Source organism: Micropterus dolomieu, linkage group LG10 (assembly GCF_021292245.1).
Source record: "Micropterus dolomieu isolate WLL.071019.BEF.003 ecotype Adirondacks linkage group LG10, ASM2129224v1, whole genome shotgun sequence".
Taxonomy (NCBI): Eukaryota; Metazoa; Chordata; class Actinopteri; order Centrarchiformes; family Centrarchidae; genus Micropterus; species Micropterus dolomieu.
In genome coordinates this window covers 15078115-15097399 of record NC_060159.1, presented here as the reverse complement: position 1 = coordinate 15097399, position 19285 = coordinate 15078115, and the positions used below count along the sequence as shown (strand labels likewise).

General features: G+C 39.3%; 1 protein-coding gene across 1 annotated transcript; it reads right to left on the bottom strand.

Annotated features, from left to right (window-relative positions):
• Window positions 1-1888: 1888 nt before the first annotated feature.
• si:ch211-225h24.2 (uncharacterized protein LOC564539 homolog) lies at window positions 1889-17466 on the bottom strand. Its single transcript, XM_046061120.1, has 4 exons — window positions 17054-17466; window positions 11531-11587; window positions 5307-5422; window positions 1889-3642 (listed from the first exon to the last, which is right to left on the bottom strand). Exons 1-4 carry the CDS (start codon window positions 17138-17140, stop codon window positions 3204-3206), a joined length of 699 nt encoding a protein of 232 aa, XP_045917076.1. The 5' UTR covers window positions 17141-17466; the 3' UTR covers window positions 1889-3203.
• Between the last annotated feature and the right edge of the window lie 1819 nt (window positions 17467-19285).

Sequence of the window (19285 nt, the reverse complement as noted above, 5' to 3'; positions counted from 1 at the left end):
GTGAATTAACGTGTAGCTGTGCTCCATTAGTTTGTTCTGTTAACTCAGAGCTATTCAAGTGTTGTAAAATGCAGCTAAGTGTAAAAAAAGTGTAAAAATGAGGTGATCTGCGGTAAAAGGTCAGCCCAGCAGGACATAGAGCAACAGTTTTCTGACTGTCGCGTTATAGCAATAGGAAATTTTGAAGTTGTTGTTTTGTTTAAGTAAGTTTGATAGAACACATATTTAGGACTCTGGCTGGAGACGTTTGTTTTGTGACAGTCAAATAAAATGGATATTTTTTCATCTTACATCTGCCTCCTTGCCTCACTGGAATATACAGTTTTGCCCTTTTTGGGAAGCATGAGTCAGAAACTTTATGTCCTGCAATAGTGGCCACTACACGGTCTATAAATGGAGAAAGTTCAGCAGTGTTGCTACTCTCCATATGACTGGCTGTCGTACAAAAAAACATTGCTGCATGTTTGAAGTTTGCAAAAGAGCATCTGGATGTTCCACAGCACTACTGGCAAAACATTCAGTGGACAGATGAAACCAAAGTTGAGTTGTTTGCAAGGAACAACAACCAAATGTGTGGAGGAAAAAAGGCACAGCACACCAACATCAAAACCTCATCCCAACTGTGAAGTATGGTGGAGGGGGAATCATGGTTTGGGGCTGCTTGGCTCCCTCAGGGCCTGGAAGGGAAGCTATCATCGACAGAAAAATTTATTCCAAAGTTAATCAAGACATTTTGCAGGACAATGTAAGGCCATCTGTCTGCCAATTGAAGCTTAACAGAAGATCGGTGATGCAACAGGTTAACAATCCAAAGCCCAGAAGTAAATCAACAACAGAATGGCTTCAGCAGAAGAAAATACACCTTCTGGAGCGGCCCAGTCCAGAGTCCTGACCAGACATCCCAAGAATATTGCTGACCAGAAACAGTTTTGTGAAGAGGAATGGTCCAAAATTCCTCCTGACCATTGTTCAGGTCTGATCTGCAACTACAATAAAAACATTTTGTTTTTGAATATTTCTGAGTTTGAATGAAATTCTTTATTGGTTCTTTGGTGAAGGAAGAATGAAGTACAAAAGCTGTACCATGATGAATGTCTGGATTTGTGTAGTCTAGGTGCTTATTGTATGTTGCATTCAGTTTTGCAACAAGGCAAGTGTTGGTGCAGCAGGGTGTGTTATCTCTTTAAAGAAAATACAATTCATGCTGTAATATGCTTTCTTGCCTTTTTTGGCACATACTATGTAAAGTATCAATAAAATGGCATGTATCACAACCTAAGGTTGAACTGGTTCATACTGATAGCTGTATTTTGTTGTCCATTATGTAATGATTAATTGAAGGACTGTATGATCTTCACCACAAGTTGTGTTGTTAGATATACATTTGCTTTTGTTGTATGTTTTTTATCTTTTGTGAGTGTGCATTTTCCAAATACAGTGTGTCATTTTAGCCAGTGACTTTCAGTTTAGCCCTGTGTGTGAAGTGTTTTGAAAATGTAACTTTTTGTATGTAATGTAAATTGTTTTTAAAGGCTGATAAATGAAAAGTAACTTGCTTTGCACAAGCTGACATTTTCTAAAAAAATACATTGAAAATGAAATATAATAACAAGAAATGTCACATGAATATACAAAGTGGAAGAATAGTGTTATTTTACAGAACATTATGGACAGTATTTATATGTATTATTCAATTTTTAAGGTCACGGTATGTTTTACAAGTGGCTGTCCAGCTTTAAATGCCTGCTGGTGGAAGAACCTGGGCAGGCTGTTTCTGTTTTGGCCATTTTATCAGTGAAAACCATGTGGGTGGTGAAAGCAAAGTCTGGTAAATCAAGGCGTAGATTTACTCCAGACTGCAAAGTGTTGAAAGAAGTAGAGCCAGACAGTCAAACTAAATCTTTATTCTGCTTGAGAAAATGTGACGCAGCCTTTTAGTGAATAAATACAGGATACTGGCATATCCCTGGAAGCAGACTGGATGTCTGCAGTGAAGCAGACGTCAGTATCAAACAAATTCAGTAAACCGAGAAGCAAAGCCCAATGGCATGATGTTTCTCATATAATCTAAAAGAAAAATCATTGTAGAAATGAAATGATTCTACATGGCCTCAGTCTTATAAAATACACAGATATGCAAACAGCATTAAAGAACCCACTAGCTTTTCATAATGTATCACACACTGCAACACTTCTGCTGCTCCAGCTGGTGAAGCGAACAACATCCGCGGACACTGGTTTGTAACTGGAAACCAGGAATGGACTTAAAGGCTGACGCAGCACAGGAACATGCTGGGTTGACACACCTGCATAGACATTGAGGTGAGCACAGCAGAGGATGATTCGGTCTAGGTCAAATTTACAGCAAACACATGACATAATTCTATTGATACAAGGCACTTCACAGGTGCATGGAGTCACTGTGGGAAACAACTACACACAGAGTCTGGCTTTTATGTTTTCATCATTACAAATTTTATAAAAATGTTATTCAACATCAGATTTAAAGATGTATCAGTCTATGACACATACTCAAAACACAACAGAGCTTCAAACTTTGAGTGATTCACTAAAACAAATGTTCATGCCCATCCATAAACTTTCTCTCCTCTTACTATCCACCTCTCTCTCTCTCTCTCTCTCTCTCTCACACACACACACACACACACACAGACAGACAAGATTGCACAGATTTTAAGCCCACTGTTGATGTATACATTAAGCGTGAGACTCTCATTCTGTACTCAGATGATCCGACTGCATGGACAGAAAGGAAGTGGAAACCAACAGTCTTCAGTAGCAGGTTTGCATATTCTTCATGGATTCTTTACCTTTGACAGCCACAATAATTATATGAAAATAACTTCTCCTTTTGTAGAAAATATCAAACATCTAAATGCCAAGCCAGGGGATACACAGTTAAAAGGGTTCAGTAGTTTAAGGCTTTTATTTGTTTTAATTTACAGTCAATCAGTGATTCAAATGTGGCCGCCCTGCAGAAAAAAAGCCAAATCTGCTAAAATAGTAAGGACAAACTTCATGTGTTATATTCAGGGCTTGACTACAGCATCTCAATACCAGTTGACAAAAAACACCAGTTTCTTCCAGAACTAGACTAGAGACAAGCAGATATTTGGTTCAGGTCTTCATCCTCTTTACTGATGGTAGGTAAGAAAGGAGGTGGATCAAAGGTAAAATGGCTACTATTTAAACCCTTCCCAAGCACTCTCTGACACAATCCCTCTGCTCATCCTGCTGATGCCAGCCAGCTTGACTTTGGCGCGGGCTGTCCACCTGACCGCGGCTGTTGAATCCTTGGAGTCCGACAGGTTAGCATAGCGGGAGGAGTCCTCCTCAAAACCCCGCCCCCCCCAGGAGGCCAATTCCAACGGGAGGCCTAGAGAGTCGGGGAAGGACACAGGCGAGTCCCCTTTCTTGCTCTTGTCCTCTGGGGCTTCGTCGGTCACAGGCTCCGTTACATTATCCAGGCAAGGCGGCTCCCAGCCCTCCATCTTCTCCAGTTTTTTGGTGGGTGAGATCTGCCGCATTGTCATGGTAACACTATCCCAGAAGCAGTGGCTCTTTTCTGGCTTGTCCTTTTTTTCCTTCTCCTTCTCATCATCCTTGATTTTCTTGTGAGACCTTTAGAGGAAAACAGGGAGAATCAGAGATACACAAACTTTAAAGTGGCTGTTGCAGTGTAAAAAATAATCAGCTGACTTCTCACATCTTAACTAAAAATAAGACTGACTGGGTGTGTGTGAGATATGCTCACACAGCAAGTCATTATATAGGAATTCCCGGTTGTTTGTCAGAGGTAATTAATTTGTTTTCCTCTTCATACATGTTCCACTTCCTTAAGGGGTCTGAAAGATAACAACTGCTGGCAAATGAAGCTCTGTATTACATGTAAACAAATACAAGTGGTTGGACATGACCCCATTATTTATAATCAAGTTTGTAAATATTTTTGCTACACACACTTGACCAGTAATGGCTACTGGGTATATCCCCTTTACAATGATGTGAACCAGGAATGATTTGGTCAGGTTTGACTTCAATATTTTTAGCAAAAAGTTACATATAGTTAGTGGTGTTAAAAAGTAGGCTACTTTAAATTACACTCCTTGGCCACTTCATTAGGTACACCTACACAATCTAATGCAATCCAGTACAGCAGATCTGCCACCTATTCTTCCTAAGATTATAATAGCCAGATTTTGTTACAACTTTAAAAGCGACCATATGCTTATTACTTAGGTAGTAGCACCCCTCGTGTTTGTAACTGGGATAGGCAAACCATTAGAACCACCTCTAAATATAATTTATTCCAGTTCAACACCACTTGTAACTCCAACCCCAATATTAAACATATAATCAAATGCCATTATTATCATAAATGTTGAATTTATGGCTATTAGGTTTACCTAATAAAGTGGCCACTGAGCATATCTGAACCTAATTTAACGCTAAAAAGCAAACAAATCACAGTGGGTTAGCATGGTGACCATTAGCATTAGCATGGTCACCACAGAACATAGGCTTGATGTTTACATTTACATTTAACATTTAGCTGATGCTTTTATCCAAAGCGACTTACAATTGCTATTCATGTCAGAGGTCGTACGCCTTTGGACACAACGGTGGATGAGTATTGTAGTATATAGCCCAGTATCTAGATGTGGTATTAATGTAAATTTAAGTGCAAGCGGTCATTAAACATGGAGTTACAGACAGTTGTGAAAGAAGTATTTAGATCTTAGAGAAAGTAACCATACCACTGTTGAAGTCATTGAAGTCATGCCTTCAAAATGTTCTGAGTAATTACAGAATAGTTCAAGATTTTGGGAAATACACTTGGTGAGAGAAAAGACCGATACCACTCTCATGTCGCTAAATAAACTACAGTCAGCAGGAGGTTAGCTTAGCTTAGCATGCTGAGCCTGACTCTCTCTAATTAGCCAGCTTTTAGTAGGCAGGTTTTTAAACTTTGGACAGGCTGGCTGTTTGCATTTTCTATGATCAGCCTACTTGCTCTAGCTCCATACTTAGCAAATAGACATAAGAGGTATTGATCTCACTAACTAAGCAAAGAAGCGCATTTCCAAAATGTGAAACTATTATTATACCCTTAAATATCTTTTAAAAGTACCCATTATTATTATTATTTTGTTTACGTGTTAAGTTATTGATACTTTAACTTGTAAGCATTTACAAGGTTGTCGATGGGGATAACATATCCTCATAATGATTAGCATAGAGTAACATGTTTAATGATAACGTTATAACTATAAGTGTAAGCTCACCCTCTTCGGTCAGCCAGGTTTACTCCGGTCAACAACAAGTGCTCATCATCTTGAGAGGAGAACATCTTCTTCTCCCTCCTCTCTTTCTTGGACATGATCTTCTTCACCTTGGCCTCCTGACAGAAACCAGCAGACAAGAGAACATTTGATTTTGAACTGCACAGCCGAAATGATTATCCTCTTCTGTTGCATGGTAGCGTGTTATCTCCCATGCCTGTTTGTGAGTGATTTATGCTCCCCGAAGAGGTTGATTTCATAAAGTCAACTTCACAGGAATTTAGAAAAGCAGTTCAGATTGATGAAGGTGCATTTTTTTTAAATGGGCTTCACTGGCTCTGAACTGCTCTTCCTCAAACCTAAACCATCTATACAGCAATCATCCATTTTTAAAACTACTCTTTTTGGTTAACAAAAGGTAATCAGTCTCACACAGGTAGAAAGAAAAGGTTGGTTTTTTTTGCAACACCAATCTTTTTAAAAGGGATAGTTTGACATTTTGAGACACATTGTTTTGTAGAGAACTGGAAGATTGATATCACTCTCATGTCTGTATGGTGAATATGAAGCTACTGTCATCAGTTGGTTAGTTAAGCTAATTTGTGCAAAACATGTAAATCAATAGTAAAATTCAAATGCTGTGGTTTTATAGTGGCATTATGTGCTGCAACTATTTCTTGACTGGGCACAGTGACCTCCTGGAGTCTTTGGACAGAGCCAGGCTAGCCGTTTTTCCCTAAATATGAAGCTTAATTTAGCTCTGGTGTCATATTGACCATATAAAAGAGTATGGTGGCTAGTTACCTCAGCTTAATGCAAAGGGGGGAAAAAAAAAACGCTAGCCTGGCTTTTTCCAAGGGTAACAAAATCTGCCTAGTAGCACTGCTAAAGCTAACTAATTAACATGATAAATCTCATTTGGTTAATCTGTAGAAGCGTATATAAATGTCATGTTGTGGTTTCTTGTCCGGACGTTACTCCACTAGTAGACAGATTCTCTTACCTTTGGATAGAGCTGTTTCCCACACATTTCAAGACATTATGCTATGCTAAGCTAACTGGCTGCTGGTTATAGCTTCATACAGTATTTACTGTACAGACATGAAAGCAGTATTGATCTTCCCATCCAACTCTCTGCAAGAACGCAAACCAGCATATTCCCGAAATGTTGAACTTCTCCTTTAAGGTTTATAATGCTACAACCAACCAGGCAACTTTCTTATTGCTGCTGGAGAAGAAAACTCATAACTACACATATATAGAGTCACATATAGAGAGACCGATTGAGTGGCACTGACTAATAACACACAGCACATTCCAGTGGAAGGACCCTCCACTCCCACTGAAACTGCCCCGGACTCCCCGTCACGTCAGAATTCCTCCCTGCACTCACAGCTTTCCACCGAGCACAGATTCCACCCTCCACAGCGAATATGAACAAGCTTTTGGCCCTTTCTATCCATGCCTGGGAAGAATTCCCAATGTTAACTGTCAAGGTCATAACGTTTACTCCCTACTCACATCTGTGCCTGCTTTTGCTTTACCGTTATCAAATCATTCTCAGTACACACAACATTATTTGATGAATGCATCTGACCTTGGCAGCCCATGTAAACGGCTTCTTTCGTTTCTATATTTTAAGCATCTAAGAGGTGTCCGATTCAAACCAGAGGATGTGACAGCGGCCATAACAAGCAAACAGCTAGCTGGACATGAAAGCAGTCATCACTCAAGCCAAACACGATTACGTCACCAGTTCTGAGATCAAGCTTCAGAATGTCACAGTTTAGATAACTTGAACTTACAGAACAGTTCATCCTACTGATATGCAGGCCACACAGATACACTTTATCAAACACACACAAGAGCAACTCATGACCTTTTTTCATATTCAAAACTACGTGACATTTTATGGATTCATTTTACTCTGCCTAACTTTGGTATCTCATATGGATACAGACACTGTTGCTGATAAGAGAAAAATCAAATCTCACCTCTCATCGTCATGAACGAGTTTTTTATCATAAAAAATATTTACAACATTTTGTCTCAGCTATTTCAGCGCCCTGTCTCTTCTCTTTCTGTCTCACTCCTCGCTCTGCTTCTTGTTTCCTGTGTGCTGCCAAGTGTAAACCGTGGATCAGATTTGCTCTAGTTCGAACTTTTCAGAGCAGAAACCAGAGATGCCAAAGCAGATTGAGTGTATGTGTGTGTGCATGAACTGTAGCATAATTCCAGCTGTGTGTGTGCACGCATGCATGCGTGCACATACAGAGGCCTGCCTATTCACCATTCTCTTCAGCATTAACCTCCGGGCCTCTAGATCCAAAGCAGCTCAGTGCCCAGTAATCTCTCCGGCCAAAAAGTAGGTAAACCAAGCAGCTCACTGAGGCTCGCTGTGTGGGGGAGCTTTACCTACAGCTCCATGCCTGGCAGAACAATAGAGCTCTTATTGGCCCAAATTCTTCCATCCATACCCCAGAGATGGAAACTGCGAGATTAAAGAGGTATTTGTATTTAGAAATATTGCTAAATTTGGTTATCAGACACAATAGTTTTTTTTAGAGACTGCAAGCTAGTCTTTTTTTGATGGGCTAATGTGAAAGCCTTAGCTTCAGTTATTGGAGATCCTGCATTTACTTTTCATGGGTTCTGATCCACCTACGGCCTTTGTTGCTTGACATCTTTTTCCTGTGTCTCTCTGCTACACGTAATATATGAGGGCTGCTCCTGTTCACTATTACCATTATAAATAATAATTTTGACGCTTATTCGCTTTCTTGTCAAAAGTTAGTTACCGATCCATTCAATATGAAGCTACCATCAGCAGGGGGAAACAGCAATCTTAACAAAACCCACCTACCAGCACCTCTAACCTCGCCTCTCCCATTGACACATATCTTGTTTGTTTAATCGGTATGAAAACCAAAGATTGTAAATAACTAATACAGTAAGGTTTCACAGTGGGTTATGTGGCAGCTATGCTAGTGTTTCCCCCGGTTTTCAGTCTTTATGAAAAGCTAAGATAACTGGCTGCAGGCTGTAGCTACACATTAACCATTAGAGATGAGGATAGCATTCATCTTCTCGTTTAGCTCTCAGCATAAAAGAAAATAACCTTATTTCCCAAAATGTTATCCTCCATTTAACATTTCAGCCACTGTGTCAGTTTGATCCCTGTCATAGAAATGAATGACATTATTGCACAGTGTAGGAAGTCAGTCCTTTAAATATGAAATATATGTTATTTTAAAGGCGAAATGAAGAATGGTTTGCAAATATGGTTTGATGAAGTTTATGTTGGAAAACGGTAATACAGCAGTCTAGAATTAAACTCCCTCTATCTAGAAATGGAATCAGCCTTTTACAGTGAAAAACTACTTTGTGGGTCCTAATATGAGCATAAAACAGCCAACGGTGGAAGAAGTGTAGCCATCCACAGAGTCAGAGCAGTCTGTGGCTATTTTCAGCCTTGTTTTTCTTCCACGGTGATTGTTCCCGTCCAAAAGGCCCAGCTCCTCGAAAGAATGCTGCGTTTCCTTCCCTTCTTCAGCCCAGCCACCCCTATCTTCACAAACAGGACAGGTCATGAAATATGTCCTGTGAACTAAGTCAGCTAGCTAGCTATACATACAGTAACAAGGCAGCTAGAGTCAAAGACAATGTCTTGTGAATGTGTGAGGTTTACACTTAAGATTTACGCAGTTAGAGTTCAATCACAACCACACCTATAAGTTAAGGCTTGTTGTCAGTACTTATCAGGAGATGTTACATATCTCTCATCACCATCTCACTCACACAAACACTGTTTGGAGTGGGCATCGGTGCAGATAAAGTAGCTTCCCCCACACAAGTTTTAAGAAATGAGGTTTAACGTTATGGCCATAGATTTTTGTAATTTGAGGTATATATGCAGTAGGGGTATTAAAAAAATACAGAACCAAAACAGTCATTCATGAGTTGCTTCACTAGTAGCAAGGACAATATACCCGCACTGCAGCACATATGTATTTTACGCCACCCAGCAATGACTGGTTTGTCAGAACTGACGGGGGGCTCTGGAGCAACCGTAGTAACAGATTAGACCAAAGCAACTAGGAGTATTATGGAGACTATGGCGGAAAAAACTAAGAAGCATCCAAAAAAAAACGTTTGTGAAAAAAAACTCTGTAATCCTTCCTCTTAACGCAATCAAAAAAAGAAAGCTTTCCCTTGTTGGAGAGTGCTAAGGGAAGAGAAGGGACTGCAGGCAGACACGGATTTTACGTTACTTGCTCTCTGACAGGTTTTTGTATAATATTTGGAGCAGGCTATGTAGCCATTTCATTTACTCTACCTAAATAATGGATTATTTTCTTCTAACTGTGGAAGTTTCTGTATATTAACACTAGCCTGGGGCGAGCTCTCCTGTAGGCATCCATCATGAGCACTCGTCGACAGCGTTTGTTTAATTACTCTTACTGCCAGAAGGGGAAGACAAAAGTTCTACACGGCTGGGTTAACTAACCTTGACTAAGGGTTTGTTTAAAGATTATTGTCTCACATCTTTTTCATGCATGTAATAGGTTTGCAAAGTAAAAAAAAAGCCCAAGGTCCACTCCAAAGGGAATTCCCATCTCCCACAGAAAACACTCCTCTAAACTGTCTGAAAAAGCTTGATTGTAGTCCTGCCTTTACTTTCGTAATCTATCTGCGTCACTATGCAACATTGGTCATAATGCTCGCCTAGCAGCTGGTGTGGCACGCCCTCAGAAACAGAGGTGGAGAAACACACTGAGCTGCATCACACACACAGAGTCTGACCACAGCCTCTCCTCACCCCCACTCTCCTTACCAAAACTTAGATACCCTCCAGACAGTCAATGGACATAAGATTGTTTCTGTGATGGAGAGACAGTGCACAGCTAAAACGTTTTGTATGAAAGACAAATTTTAACTTAACACCTTGAAACTCTTGCACCAGTTTAAGTTAAGAAGCTGGTTCGGGAACATGTACAGCTGAACCAAAGCCCTGGGCCGGTTTCAATCTTTAAACATTTTGCGCCAGTTTGCTACGTCTTCGGATTGAGCGATATATTTCCTCGAAACGGTGTGCAATATTGCGCAACGGACTTTGAGGTAAGTTTTCTCCCGTTTGGTGGGCATGTCAAAGGTGTTACCCAATCAGCTGCGATAAGGCAGTAAAGTGCAGTGCGATAGGAAATTCAAAGCTCCACCGTTTCTGTTGAAATAAACATTTTACAGTGTTTTGTAGGGACTGAACTGAGCCCGGATTACCAGCCAGTCAGGACCCACCTTACTATGTTTCTGATTGCCCTGTTGTCCTTAACTAGGTACTGCCCATTCAAAAAAAGATCAAATAGTGAGATGCTTCATTCAGTAGCTAAAACGGAGCAGTCAACACACAGGATGATAAGGTGTTGCAGAAATGTGCACTATGACAAAAATATTAAACCATTCTGGTAAAACTCCTAAATCAATTTATGCTTATTATAAAATTATTAAAGTGAGCATTTTATGACCACTTTAACCTGTATGATCATCTCATTGCATGTGCTTCTTTTTTCTGACATTGTTGCAGCACTTCCAGATCTTATCAATTAACTTGAGTTGTGTACAATGTTATTATTACTGATAAAAATCATAGTCAAAACTGCAAAATGTAAGACTCAAGAATTACCCTTTGCACATTTACCCTAAGCTACAGTGACCCCCCTAAACAGTTCCAAACTGTGAGTTTCAGAATAAAGATAACAGTACAAGCACAGACACACACGCGTCATAACAATAAACAGACAATGACAGATTTCCAGTGATAGGCTACAGATAAAGCAGGGGGTGAACTCTGAAGGCTGGTGTGTTTACAGATAAACACTACAGCCTCAGCAGTCCTCCCACCCTCCTGCTTTACCTCAGCTGCACTACATAGTGTTTCATCTATGTAGTCACTGGGGTAATTGAAGGATGTGGACATTTTTGACGACATAAGATTGATTCTTTAAGGGTACACAATCATGAGCGTGATGTCAGAAGTGCAAGCATGTACGCATGACTGTACAGTCATTGTGTGAGAAGATAAGCGCATGCAGGACGAGTGCATATCTTTTTTTGGGGGGCGGGGGGTAACTGTAAGACGTAAAACTCTGTAAACTGAGTTTAAGTTTGGAAGCAAATAGTGTGTTTGTGTCTGTGTTGCGTCCGTATAGCAGTGAAATTGTGCTGTTTACCTTGGATACTGCAGTGACAGCTTCCTCCTCCTCTTCCTCTCCTTCTACGTCTTTGTCCTGAGACACACACACACACATACAGCAGCAGTGAGTTAACACAAATAGTAACCCCCAAACACAAACACACACATACCTTCCACTCTTTGCGGCAGGGATGTGTGTGGAGTGTGTGCAGGCTTTCCTGTTAAAAAAACAAAAGGCAACCTTTTTAATGCTGTAGCATAAACACGCTGTGTTTGGAGGGTGAGATGGAGGGATAGATGGACAGAGGACTGGGGGGATGAGGGGAAGCCACTGTACTCAGAGGGCAGGTTTAAACAAAAGAGAGAAAACAAATTTGTGACCTATTGCATCAACAGTATGTCACACTCTTTGGGTATATAAGTAGAGCTATTTTGGGTCCATTGTGCTTCAGTTTACAGGCTTTTCCCCCAATGATTCATATATCCTTTGTGTACTATTTGTGTTAAAGTTTCATATTTTTTTTATTGTTTTGTGGGATAAATCTAATAATAATAATAATAATAATAATAGGTGATAACGATAAATCAATAGACAGAGCTACAAGCCTGAGGCTTGTGGACTTGAGTCAGACTTAAGTCACAATAATGAGGTTTTAACTTAACTTTAACGGACTACTGTTTTTTAAGAAATTTCAACAGCCTATGTTGTGTAGTAAAGTATAATGAAAATAAAGTTGAATGTAATTGAATTAGCTTAACCTGAATGAAGAAAAAACAGTCAAGTCTCAACTTTGGCCCTGATGAAAATTCGCTGACAAACGGAAAGTAAATCATACAGCCTCAGGTAGACCTTTCATAGTCCCACACCTTTTTGTTAATTGAAACAACTGGTTGTCAGATATGTGAGATACACTATTAAGAAAAACTTTCAAGACCCATTTCACTGAGTCTTATATTCATTATGAAATCCATTTTGACTGATATTAACCATTATCATAGACTTCACTTGGACTTGCTCCAAAAGACTTCAAAAAAAGCTTTAAATCATAAGAAAAGGGCAGCAAGAAGTCATCAGATGTGCAGCTGAGCCTGAGATTACTGAAGTGGAGCCAGAATTTCTGTAAAACGATCAAAGCTGTAAGAACGTCTGACATCTAACGACTCCGTGAGAGAGAGGAGGAGAAACGGTGGTTGGACATGTCTGAGCAAAGTCTGCTGGGTCTCCGCCACCTGAGCCGATCAAAGACACACTCACACATACTGATTGCTGAGTACTTTTAAAAGCACTGCGTAAAAGCATTAAACAACTTGAAATAGAGGAAGAGGGGAGGGCAGATTTGGGTTGGGGGGGGGGTCGTGTTTCAGGGAAAAAAAAAAAAAAAAAAAAAACCACACTCCAAACAACAGAAAGCAAGAGTTCTGTTTTCGCACCTCAGGGGGTCGTTTTTTTTCTCAGTCTTTCTCTCATTCCTTCTTTGACTGTGTCAGTGTGTAAATTTTAGAGTTGTCTTTCAAAAAGCCAGATTACTAGGCAATAAAGACGCACAGTGAATTTCAATCTAAAGTACCAACAGTAGTCAAGGGGCATTGCACACCAACTATACTCCACATTCTCCAAGCACAGGGACTAGCACTTGACCAAAAATATTTAAAGGAATAGTTTTATACATACATTTACATTTTAAGAACTATGAGGATTCACTTTCTTAAGTTTGATGAGAAGATTGGCACCACACTCTCATATGATTACAGTTAATATGAAGCTCACTAATGAACATGCTGTATCTCATCTATTGTTGTAAAAACAACAACTTGTGGGGGACGAGCAGGGACTTCCTGGAGTCTTTGGACAGAGCCAGGCTAGCTACTTTCCAGACTATGCTAAACTAAGCTAACCCTCTCCTGGCTACAGCTTCACACTTGGCGTACAGATATGAGACCTGCATCAACATTCTGGTTTAAATTTCAGTAAAAAAAAACAAAAAAACAACACGTAATCGTATTTTTTGGAATGACAAACTTTTGCTTTGATTGTAAAAATGCTTAAGACATACTGACAATTTGGTTTGAACTTGTAAGACAAAACCCACAAACGTTTGATTTCCAGGATTTTTACCCTATGCCCTTCAACAGATGATCCACTCAGCTTTACCTTTCTGTTCTTCACCACTAATGATTTAGATGTGAGGACGTCTGAAGTTTTTTTGCACAGACCTGATCTGTACTTTTGTGATCCCACTTCACAAAGAGGGCCCCTATGGTGGAATTAAGAGTGGTGTTATTGAAGTACTCAGGTGTGTTAGCACTTTAAGCCACAGACAAACAGGCACACGCACCTCCCGCAAGCTCACAGCTGCCTTTTACAGCCTGTTGAACTTCAATAGAGTGAGTGGTGAGAAAGCAATCTGCGGCACAGGGCCTGTACTGTAGTCGCCCTTCAGCACTGTGGAGGGAGGAAAGATATTAACTTCAAATCCTGCATTTTCTCTCCTCCCTTCCTCCTTTGTACCCTCCTTCATTTCCTCTGTTTGTCCATGGATGTATTATCCCTTTATACTTGTCTGTCTGTGTCTGTCTGTATTGGTGACAATGATGTACGCTTTCAACTCCTTTGATAGGCACTACATGTAAATCATCTGTTCTGCCATGAAACATACACAGAGATAACAGGGAGCAAACAAAGTACACAAGAATGAGACTCACTTTATCTTGTAACGACCATCAGTAAACATTTTGATCTTATTCGAAAAAATATTATAAACTTACAGAGCTAAAGGCTAGAAAAGCAGACTTGTGGGTCACTGGCTCCATCCCTGTTCCACCAGAATAAATGCTGGAGGACGAAAGTGAAAGAACAGCGCTTGTGGTGCCTTTGAGGTCCCTGACCATTATTGTTAACACCCAGAAGGGCCCAACAGATCAGACTGTGGTGGTTCTGAGCAAAAAGGGGCAAAAAGAGGTAAACCTAGACCTAATTTATATAAAGATTATTTTATTGCTTTGGAAGTCAGGTGTTTCTGTTATTTTGTGTACCTTTTGTTTATATGCTGTATATTTCAGACAAATTTGGCAAAAAGATGTGTTTCTGAATATTACTGACGCACATATATAATAAATATTATGTAAAACAAAAACAAAAACCGCCATCTTATTTATAAAGTGGCAAAAAACAACAACTTTTCTAACTAGAGCTGGAACTATTGGTCGATTTGTTGATTAGTCGATCGTCAGAAAATATATTGGTAATTATCTTGATAATGGATTAATCATTTAAGTTGCTGGTTTTGAACTGTTTGTCAAATAAAACAAACCATATGTAAACTGGAATTCTGGGAAATTGTAATGAGCATTTGACTATTTTCTGACAGTTTACAGACCACACCATTCAACTGCAGATTAATAGATCTGAAGATAAACTGAAAATAATTTGTAACCTTATTTTGAACCCTGACCTTCCTGTTAAATTTCTCTTCATTGTAGCTTTAAAGTTGATAAAACATTTTTCTAATTCCATCTGACATGTTTGATTATCTTCAAGATCACAGGATAATCTATCTTTTGCCCTCTTTACTGTGAGAGGTAGATCGGACCAGAGTAGCTACAGTGATTTGACCAAGGGGAAGGAAAATCCTGCATGTCCAGACTGTGTTATCATAACTTTTGATCCTAGCTTCATCCTTTATCACTGTTGTGCTGGATCTGCCTCTTTTCTCTGTGTTTACGACATTTTATGATCAAACCCCTGACCCCTGGATGTACTTTATTGCAATGGAGACCTCCCTGATGACTTTCCCAGGAATTCTGAGGAGAAGTTCCTACTCTAATCCCAGATCAGCTCTTATTGCCAAAAAAGTAGCTGGTGACCACTGGACACAGACTCACAAGCTGAACTCAAAGCAGCTCTTTGGGGGTAAGGCCCACATGCCTTGGTTCCCAGGGTGGAAGTAAAGAACGGCCAATAAAACCCAGGCGAGGGTCACAGATCTCCACATTATCTCAACAACAGATGAAAAATGCGGGGAAATGGTGTTGGCTGATCTTTCCAATTCCCTGCTACATGACACATCCAGTGAATGTTCTATGGCAATACACTCAAGGAGATGGAGGCAGGGAATCTGACATGGTTTATTATCACACAGTGTCTTAAAATGAACTTAAACTTCATCTTCTCTGTCAAAATAAAAATGATAGTTTTTGTTTGACAGCTTTGTGTCTCCTCTTAATATCTTATTTGTTAATGTTTATTGATTTACTTTCTTCATTAAACCTGGATTCGTTACACAGTTTAAAGGCATTTTTATCACAAGTACAGTGAGCTGATTAGATACCACATGCTTTCACTCCATCAGGGCTCCAACCTTTATGAAGAAAAAAAAATAATAATGCTATCCAGGGATTCTGGCCTCCTGTGTGTGTATGGCTTATCATGGATCCTCCCCTATGCCCCCCAGCACCTTGACAGAGCCCAGCTGCTTGCAAGTGCCAGATAGAGATGACACAGAGGCTCAGATCTCACATGCCGCTGCTCACCTGAGAATTGTGCATTTGTGTGTTTCTTTGTATGCGTCTATCATTTTTTTAAACACAAGTACATTGTTGTTAGTTGTTACCTTTTGACTAACAAGTGCTGTCAGTCAGTCGAGTCTTTAAGCTTTATATGATGCAAAGTTGACACGTTAAGTCTAAAGTTCTTTCTTTCTACTGTATTTATTTAAACTGTATATATATATATATATATATATATATATAAAAAATATTCCTGTTTTATACATTTATGTCGGTGCTAAAGCACTCAATGATAATAGTGGAGTCAGCATACTTCTTTTTCTCCTTTTTCCACAGCTTTATTCCTGTAATTTCCCATGAAGAAGACTATAGTATGCTATAGTTTAATAGCTTCTTTAGATATTCTTACAGTTTTACAGTATCTAAAATATGTTTGGATTGGTTTGAGTCTGGGGAGACAATGGGCCATCGCTTCTTTGACCTCTCAGCATTTTCTGTCACTCTCTTCCTCGGCAGACATGACATGAGTTTGAGTACTTGTCCTCCTCCTCCTCCTCCCTCTGCTCCACAATCTCAATTTAACAGCATAAGGTGTATATGGTTACTTTTTAGGTTAGGTAAGTTTAGCAGCTTCAATAGATAAGTATTTTAAATATTCTTAAGAGTAATTTTAAAATAATAGTTGCAGACTAGACTTGTGCCTAATTATGATCATTTATAATCATACTCATAATAATTACTATATTGATCTATATATCATCTAAACAAATCTTTTTCTTCAATCATTTGAAACCTGGCATGCTATGAATTTTGACCCAGCTTTACTGTTACGACCTTGCCTCATTTTGCTTTCCTGACACTTGTTCCTGGGGGGGGGGAACCCTGAAACAAATGAAACGGTGGGCTGAACAAGTGCAACAAGACAGTTTAGAGATACACAGGATCATTTTTGCCGTTTTTTAAAACCCAGCTGTTTCAGGTACGTCGCCGAACATGATTGCCTGTCATTGTAAGCAGTCGATTGTTTGAGTTTCCTTTCCATCCGTGTCATTACCTTGTAGGAGTGATGATAGTGCCAGGACATGTCTTCCTCCTCTGACGCATAATCCACCAGCATTTTACTCTTGCTTTTCTTGAACATATCACCACTTATCGCTGAAACAAGCCGTCTTGATCTGTTGAAAGAGTTGCCTTCCTCGGTCCAGAAAAATCTAAAGTTCCCCCTGAACTTTTTGGCCCCGTTTGTCCGTTTTCAGCGACGCACCACCGCAGCGCGTTCCGGTATTTTGGTTATTTCTGTAACAGCAAATCCAGTAGGCGTTCTCTGCAAACAGCTTATTAATTAATAGAGGTACCAGGAGCTGGAGGATCGGGCTTTTTTCGAAATGACGCTCACTATTTCGTAAGTGTTTGGCGTGTGTTTGGTGCGTTTTTACGCACCTGGACCTTGAACAGTTGCTCCTCCCATAAACCCTCCTTCTCTCCTGTTCCATGAAGTTGCCATGAGAGGAAGGAGGAAGGGGTCATACGTCTCATCTCTGGCCAAAGCAAGCACTGACCTAGGCACTGATGTAAAATAATATATATTTATGCAGAACTTTTTCATGTTCGAAAGAACTGAAGCCTGGAAAAAAACGGAAACGGATATTTGGAAGTCTGCTGTTTGACACACAGTGAAACACTCTTCAGTTCTCAAGGAGTCTGTTTTTTGTTTAAATTACTTTGTATATACAGACCTATGAAGTAGGTCACAGGTTATTTAAAAGTAAAATCATTATGTAAGTAGAAGTATTTGTACGAATTGTTAGCAAAGTGTAAACATTTCAAATGTAGCAGAATGTCTCCAGTCCATGTTATATTTTCATATAAGTTTTTATATAATTATTATTACTAATACATGTTATCAGTATTTTAAACTGGCTGCTGGTCATTTTAACCACTTGATATTTGGTTGGACAGGTTCATTTTTAAGAGTTCATCATATTTTATGAAATGTTCATAGCATATGTAAAATGTAACTTCAATGATGTAAAAAGTACAACATTTCACTCTGAAATGTCACGCTGTAGAGGTTTAAAGTTGCCAAAAATGGAAATACACCTGTGTATGTTGTGCATGGCTCTTTGAGTAAATATCTTTATTACTGTCTATGTGATGTGTTACATAATATCTAATGTAATATTTAATATTTTAGTAATTGTTTTGCCATAATTAGGCCTAAGTGTATTTCTCTGTGATCTGCCACACACAACATGTAAAAAAAGAACAATCTATTTCTTTTTTAATAAGGTTTTTTAAAATGCATTCAGTCATTGTTAAAACAATGCGTGGAGTAATAACATTAGTTATTTTGGTCAAAGGTCTTCTTTCTTCATGGTTATCTACGACACTTCAAAATAGACAATATTTTTAGCTTTCGGGACTAAATCAATTCTTCAGTTAATTCTTGTCAAATCTGTATTTGGGAGTCCTTCACATGAAAACAACTTGTTTTTGTCCTTTTTTAAAAACAGCTGATCTCAAATTTACTTTAAACAAATGCTGTTTGTTGTATAAAATAAAATCCACAGCTCTGGATTGTCTGTGAGTAAAACGATTTTTTCTGTTTGGAGAATGTGTAGAAATGTGGGTATAACGTGTTATATAAACAGAAGACTGGAAGTTTTAGAGTTGGTGTTTTCACTTAAAATTGAATGTCTCTCTCTCTGTCTCTCTCTCTCTCTCTTACTCTAAGACCTCTGACGCCAGGGGAAACAAATGACACATTATGCTTGTGGGCTGAACTCTTAAAAATAGCCACAGTTTAGCTCCGGTTAAGACCACTCACCTGATTCAAAGGTTTCAATGTCCACATTATACTGGAAGTCAGCAGGGAACGTGGATCTTTAGATGTGTAAGAACTTGCAGTAAAAGAATCACACAGACTCTGTTTTTAAGATTTTTCTTTCTTTTATGAGATCTGCCCAGAAAAAAAGTTGTGTTTTTAGTCATGCATGGTGTTGGGCAATGTTTCACTGTGTGTAATCAACATCTAATAATGTAATAATGCTGTTTCATAATGCAGAAGCAATACAGACCGATACTGAAAACAATGTTTGGCTCTAAAGCACGGTTTTAATTTGTGATGTTACTTTAGGTGTGTGTGTGTGTGTGTGTGTGTGTGTGTTTGTGTGTGTGTGTGTGTGTGTGTGTGTGCGTGCAATTTGGAATCAGTTCTTCATTAGTACAAGTTGACACAAGCCATGGCTGGCTGTAAGGATATCTCCATCACCTGTCAATAGGCAGG

Coding starts and splice junctions, on each gene's coding strand:
- si:ch211-225h24.2 (XM_046061120.1), bottom strand. CDS start 17,140: ATGTTCAAGAAAAGCAAGAGTAAAATGCTGGTGGATTATGCGTCAGAG. Junction 5,423..11,530: donor CTGTCACTGCAGTATCCAAG/GTAAACAGCACA, acceptor GGTTTCTGTCAG/GAGGCCAAGGTGAAGAAGAT. Junction 3,643..5,306: donor AACCTGGCTGACCGAAGAGG/GTGAGCTTACAC, acceptor TTTCCTCTAAAG/GTCTCACAAGAAAATCAAGG.